Source organism: Corapipo altera, unplaced genomic scaffold, assembly GCF_003945725.1.
Source record: "Corapipo altera isolate COAL_440 unplaced genomic scaffold, ASM394572v1 200, whole genome shotgun sequence".
NCBI classification, from domain to species: domain Eukaryota; kingdom Metazoa; phylum Chordata; class Aves; order Passeriformes; family Pipridae; genus Corapipo; species Corapipo altera.
The window spans coordinates 1280735-1287010 of record NW_020884992.1 but is presented as its reverse complement, the minus strand read 5'-3'; the positions used below and the strand labels follow the sequence as shown (position 1 = coordinate 1287010).

The 6276-nt window shown below is 67.5% G+C and overlaps 2 protein-coding genes across 16 annotated transcripts in view; one reads left to right on the top strand and one right to left on the bottom strand.

Moving 5' to 3' along the window:
- Window positions 1-5193, bottom strand: part of GPR179 (G protein-coupled receptor 179) — a 12744-nt gene extending 7551 nt beyond the window's left edge. For 7 of the 15 annotated variants that reach the window (XR_003531469.1, XM_027666452.1, XM_027666451.1 and 4 more), the window contains exons 1-7: window positions 4264-5190; window positions 3649-3757; window positions 2625-2727; window positions 1655-1842; window positions 1432-1500; window positions 970-1079; window positions 44-282 (exon numbers count right to left, since the gene is read on the bottom strand). Coding sequence is in view for 14 of the 15 variants with exons in the window: in XM_027666452.1 (XP_027522253.1) it covers window positions 44-282; window positions 970-1079; window positions 1432-1500; window positions 1655-1842; window positions 2625-2727; window positions 3649-3757; window positions 4264-5105 (1660 nt within the window). In the remaining variant the exon portion in view is untranslated. Of the gene's footprint in view, window positions 1-43; window positions 283-969; window positions 1080-1431; window positions 1501-1654; window positions 1843-2624; window positions 2728-3648; window positions 3758-4263 lie in introns of all 15 variants that reach the window. The other 8 variants (XM_027666459.1, XM_027666458.1, XM_027666453.1 and 5 more) reach the window with 2 other exon arrangements.
- Window positions 5194-5994: 801 nt separating this feature from the next.
- Window positions 5995-6276, top strand: part of SOCS7 (suppressor of cytokine signaling 7) — a 20575-nt gene continuing 20293 nt past the window's right edge. The window contains exon 1 of the mRNA XM_027666361.1: window positions 5995-6157. Coding sequence (XP_027522162.1) covers window positions 5995-6157 — 163 coding nt within the window. The remainder of the gene's footprint in view (window positions 6158-6276) is intronic.

Genomic DNA, 6276 nt, shown 5'->3' with positions numbered 1-6276 from the left:
TAGGGCTGTGGGGACCCCCGGGGTGCCCTGGGGGTGGTCTCACCGATGACCATCATGTAGTCCCAGCAGTCATGGCCACAGATGTAGAAGTGGAGCCCGTGGGAGGTCTGGGTGCGGATCACCAGCGGGATGTTCTTGTTGACGTTCTCCAGCATCCCGATGGTCCAGGCCGCCAGGAACCACAGCACCAGGAGCAGGATGGGCGCCAGCATCTTCAGCACCCGCCCGCTCGACACGTAGGGCGCCCGCTGGGCCGAGCGGGACAGGAACACCTTCAGCACCCTGGGGGGGGCACAGGGGTGAGCCCCCGGCCCTCCCTGCTGTGGGGGTGCTGAGCACCCAAATCCCCCCGCTGCAGGGGTCCTGAGCATCTAAACCTCTCCTCTGTGGGGGTCCTGAGCACCCAGACCCACTCACCTTGGGGGTCCTGAGCATCCAAACCCACTCACCATGGGGGTCCTGAGCATCCAAACCCACTCACCATGGGGGTCCTGAGCACCCAAAACCCCCAATGCAGGGGTCCTGAGCATCTAAATCTCCCCTCTGTGGGGGTCCTGAGCACCCAAACCCCCCCACTGCAGGGGTCCTGAGCACCCAAACCCACTCACCATGGGGGTCCTGAGCACCCAAACCCACTCACCATGGGGGTCCTGAGCATCTAAATCTCTCCTCTGTGGGGGTCCTGAGCACCCAAACCCCCCCAATGCAGGGGTCCTGAGCATCTAAACCTCCCCTCTGTGGAGGTCCTGAGCACCCAAATTCCCCCCACTGCAGGGGTCCTGAGCACCCAGACCCACTCACCATGGGGGTCCTGAGCACCCAAATTCCCCCCACTGCAGGAGTCCTGAGCACCCAGATCCCCTCACTGTGGGAGTCCAGACCACCTTGCTGCTCCCCATTAGGGGGGTCCCGACCACCCAAACCCCTCAGCACGGGGGTCCCGAGCCCCGAGCCCCCCGCCCTGGGTACCTGTACAGCTTGAGGGTGATGGTGCCGTAGACGGTGGCGAAGCCGAGCATCCGCACCCAGCGCAGGACGATGCAGCGGAAGATGCTCGGCTTGAAGTACAGGATGAACACCTGGAGCGGCGGGAGGCAGGGATCAGGGATGGCACGGTGTGGATCCCACCTCCAGAGCCTCGGAAATCACCTGCTTCCAAAGCCAGCCCCTCGCCCCCTCCCCTTGACCCCGCGGCACCCGCCACTGCAGCTCGTGCGGGAGGGAGAGGGGATTTGGGCAGGGATTAATTCCCGCAGCCAGCAGGAGAAAAGGGATTTGGTTTTCTGAGAAGGTTTATACCGCAGCCCCCAGGGACCGTGCCAGCAAAATTAACAATTAGGTGGAGCCGTGCCCGTGCCCTGCTTGGGGCAGTTCCATCCCGTGAACTCCATCCCGGAGGTTTTCGGCTCCGGGGAACAGCTGGATACTCACGGGGAAGTAGAGGAGGAGGGATCCAAAGAGGATGGTCTCCAGGAGGATGATTCCCGATGCCCGGATCCTCTGCAGGGACAGAGGTGTGAGGGTGCAGCTGGGAGCCCAGAGGGGATGGAGCCAGGGCAGGGGGATCCTCCTTCCCTGAGACCGCAGGGTTTGGGGTGGGAGGGGAGCAGGGCAGGGGGTGACAGCGGAGGGGGAGGACTCGGGGACACCTTGCCTTGCTCCGTCTGAAGTGGTAGGAGATGAGCATGCTGAGGAAGATGGCCAGCATGCAGCAGGCCTGGCACGACAGCACGGCCGCCCGCAGCACCGGGTCCTCCTGGATCAGGCACGGCTTGTCATCCTCGCAGGTGGCACAGCCCGGGCGGCAGGGCCAGCACGCCAGGCGGGACCCCCCGTCCGGCCCTGGGGACACAGTGAGGGCAGGGTGGAACCACTGCACCCAGGGGGAACCACCACATCCAGGGGGAACCACCACATCCAGGGGGAATCATCACAAACAGGGGGAATCACCACAACCAGGTGAAAACACCGTGTCCAGGTGAAAACACCATGTCCAGGTGAAAACACCATATCCAGGTGGAATCAGTGCACCCAGGGGGAACCACCACATCCAGGGGGAATCACCAAATCCAGGGGGAACCACCTCAACCAGGTGAAAACACCGTGTCCAGGTGAAAACACCATATCCAGGTGGAATCACCACATCCAGGGGGAACCACCACATCCAGGGGGAATCATCACAAACAGGGGGAATCACCATATCCAGGTGGAATCACCACATCCAGGGGGAATCACCACATCCAGGGGGAACCACCACATCCAGGGGGAATCACCACAACCAGGTGAAAACACCGTGTCCAGGTGAAAACACCATATCCAGGTGGAATCACCACATCCAGGGGGAATCACCAGAACCAGGGGGAACCACCACATCCAGGGGGAATCACAAAATCCAGGGGGAACCACCTCAACCAGGTGAAAACACCGTGTCCAAGTGAAAACACCATATCCAGGTGGAACCACCTCATGCAGGTGAAATCACCACAACCCAGGGCTTGGTGGCACTTCTCGTGCCAGGGCACATGTTCTGGCTTCCCAAAGCCCCCCAGCCCTGGATCCCACTGCTGTACCCATGGGTAAAACTGGGTGAAACGAGGCCCCCCGAGGCCTGGCAGGGTACCCACCTGCCCAGGCACCGCTGGCCACTCCACTGGCCCCGTAGAAGCCCGGCCTGCACCGGCACAGGTACCTTCCAAGGATGAAGCCACGGCTCTCCTGGGGCACACACTGAAGGAGACAGGCTGAGACACTCAGGAGGGCAAGGGTTTGTCCCCCACCCCGTGTGTTCCCTCCATCATCTGCACCCCCCCAGCCCCAGGGGCTCCAGCAGCCCCCAGCTCACGGCTACCTGACCCCACACCATCCTCCCCCCCCCCACGCTCGGGAGGAATCAGTGGTTAAACATTTCAGAATTAAAAGCCAGAGCTTGGCCCCAAATCCCTCCCTAAAACCTAAATGGACACCTAATGCAGCCGAGCGCCCTAATCCTGCCCAGCCGTGACGGCAGTGCCAGGCCAGGCACTGCTCCCTAATCCCGCCCCCCCGGCGCATCCTGCCCCGAACGGGCCGTGCTGGCGGCCCTGCTGGGCATTGTTGTTTTCTGGAGGGATGCCCGGCACTGAGCCCGTCCCTCCGGAGGGCACCGCTGGCAGGAAACAGCGGCCGGTGACGCCTTTCCCACGTGGGGACAGTTTTGGGCCGCCGGGGTGGGACTCCAAAGCTGGGAGGAGGTGGGGTTTGCCCTGGCTGGGGGTGCTGACGGTGGAGCCAAGCCCTGAAGTGCTCGGGCATCACCGGGTGGGCGCCGGCAGAGGGGACGGGGGAGTTGGGGTGATGTGCCCACCGGCTGCCAACCCCCCGTGCCCGCGGTGCCCGCGGTGCCCGGGCAGGGAGCGGCCGGGTCACACGCCCGCGGCTGGCGGTGGGGAGGGAAGATTTGCACAATAAACCCCTCGCTGCGGTGCGGGAGCAGCTGAACGAAGCAGATGGATCGGCCGGGAGAGGATAAAGCTCAGCCCGGAGGGAGGGACACGGGGCAGGGGCAGCCCGGGGGTGGTTCGGTGTGGGGGTGCCCCAGCCCTGGTGGGTGCAGGGATGGGGTGTGGGGGTGCCCCAGCCCTGCCGGGGGGGGGATGGGGTGCAGGGTACCTGGGTGCTGTTGAGGTCACAGCGATGTGTGTCTGAGAACCAGCCCGGCCCGCTGGCGCACTGGTCGATGGCCACATCCCGCAGCTCCACGTCCACCCGCACCACACCCCTGTGCAGAGGGATGGGGTCAGCCCCGGGGGTCGTGTGGGTCCACCCCGTGCCCCCCACCCAGCGTGGCAGTGCCCCACTGCCATCTCTGGGCTGGCACTGGGGCGGGGACTGGGGGGGGAGATGATGTGAGGTGTCACCAATGTCACCAGACCCCCGGACACAGATGTTCCCCCTCGGAGCCGTGTCTGGAGACTCCCAGCTCCCAGGAGGGGTGCCAGCCTGGCTCACCCACCCCCAGCACAGCCGTGACAGGGGGGTCTGGGGGTGGCAGCACAAGGTGGGCAGCACAAGGGGGTACCAAGGGAGGGCAGGGGTCACCTCCGTGCCTGGGGATGTGCAAACACACACGTGCAGCGCTCACACCCCCCCCGAGGGACACAGGCAGGGTGCTGGCACACCCTGGGGTGACTCCTCCAGCTGCCCCCCCCAGCACACACACGGGGCACCCCCCAGCCCTCTTAACAACCCCCCTCCTCTTCCCCAGCCCCTCCGGGCTCCACTTACTTGAACTCGGGGCTGAGGTCTGGCTTGAGCCCGTAGAAGGCGGAGGAGAGCGTGACAGCCCAGGCGGGCAGGAACCGGCCCTCCCGGCACTCCAGGAACGGCGGCGACCACCTCACGTGGCCCGGGTCGCCCACGTAGCTGTCCCCCCGCTGCCACTTGGGGGTCTCCATGCTGCGCAGGTCGTTGCTGAGCACGCGCTTGCGGAGCTGGGGGGTCCGCTGGGACTTGAGGGCGTTGAACCACTCGTTGTCCCAGCTGAGGTTGCCCAGGCTGGGGGCGGAGGCCGACACGTCCTGCAGCAGGATCTGCCCGTCCCCCTTGGTGGCCTGGAGCATCAGCCGGGGCTTGGGGGCCAGCGGGTGGGCGTCGAGGGCCAGCACCGCCCGGCGCACCCACGGGTGCCCCTCGGCCAGGCTGCGGACCAGCGCCTGGTACCACTCCACGTCCTCGGCCACGCTGGCCTCGCGGATGTCGTTGGTCTGGAAGAGCATGTTGAGGAAGTTGGCGGTGTGTGCCAGCGCTTCAGGGGCGGCCCAGAGGGCGGCTCGCAGGGCCAGGGGGGGCCCCGGGCCGGGGGGTCCCGCCGCGACCCCCCCGCTGCAGTTGGCCCGGGCCAGGCGCTGGGCATCCCCCGTGCGCAGGAACGCCAGCGCTGCCGCCGAGCCCTCGGCGTCCCCCGGCGCTCCCGGCTCCAGGGTGGGCGCCCACGAGGATGAGGGGCCCGGCGACCATCCTGCCGGCCGCGGGGGTCTCTCCTGCGGGCGCTGCCCCGCCGTGAGCACCGTGACGTGCACCAGCACCGCGCGGACGCCCCAGAGCAGCGGCCAGCGGCGCGGCTCCATGGCTGGGGCTCAGCGGAGCCCCCCGTCCCCCGGCGGCCCCCCCGGCCGGCCCGGGGGGCTCATGGCCGGCAGGGACCCCCCGCGCTGCCCGGAGCCGGCCCCGCGCTCTGCCGCCCGTTCTCCTCCCTCGGCGATGCCGGAGCAGACGTCACCGGCTCCAAACCGTGTTCAGCGGCTGGCGCTGCCCGGAGCCCCCCCCGCCCGCCCCCGCGCTCCCGCTCGGGCCCCAGCGCTGCCCCGGAGCCCCCCGCCCTGAGCCCCGGGGGGACCCCGCACCGAGCCCCCGGGGGGACCCCCGCACCCCGGCCCCTCGGGCTGGCCGTGATGCAAGAGCATCCTGATGGGAAGCCATGGCAACGGGGACGGGAATTTTCCTGCCGGTATCCCAGTCCCCTCGGCAGCCGGGGGGGGGGGGAGCAGGGCGCCCGCGGGGTCCCCAGATGGTCCAGGAATCCAATCCCGCAGTGCCCGCACACACCCCCCCCCGGCTATGGGGTGGGAATGGGGGGTTGTCACCCATCCGGGATGTCTCTGTGGGGCTGCGGGGCTGGGTGCGGGATGGGGATGGGTGCGGGATGGGGATGGGCGCGAGCAGATTCCGAAACCCACCCTCCGAGTGTGATGTCCTGGGTCCCGCGCAGCACTGCCTTGGTTACACAGGGGAAACTGAGGCACGGGAGGTGCTCAGCTTTCCCCCCCTTCCCCGGCCTGAAGCAACGGTGACCTTCCTTTCCACCAGCCCCGGGCAGGTGCGGGGAGCGCTGGACCCCATCCCCGCTCCTCCGGTGGGGCGACAAACGGGGCAAGAGCCTCGAAAGAGCCGTGCAGGGCTCGCAGTGTGAAGGTGACGGTGCCCCCGTGCCTCAGTTTCCCCTGCAGCTGTACCGGGATGGGGAATGAGTCCCCTGGGTCGCGGCCGGAGTTTCGTCTCCGGGTGTCCCCGCCGCCCCCCGATCCCACCCTCCGTGTCCCCCAAACCCCGCCCGTGGGTGCCGGGGCCATCGGTGGGCGCGGGGGCTCGGAGCGCATCCCGGTACTCGGAGCGCATCCCGGTACTCGGAGAGCATCCCGGTGCTTGGAAGGGGGTCCCGGTGCTCGGAGCGCATCCCGGTACTCGGAGCGCATCCCGGTACTCGGAGTGCATCCCGGCGCTCCCACCGCATCCCCGCGG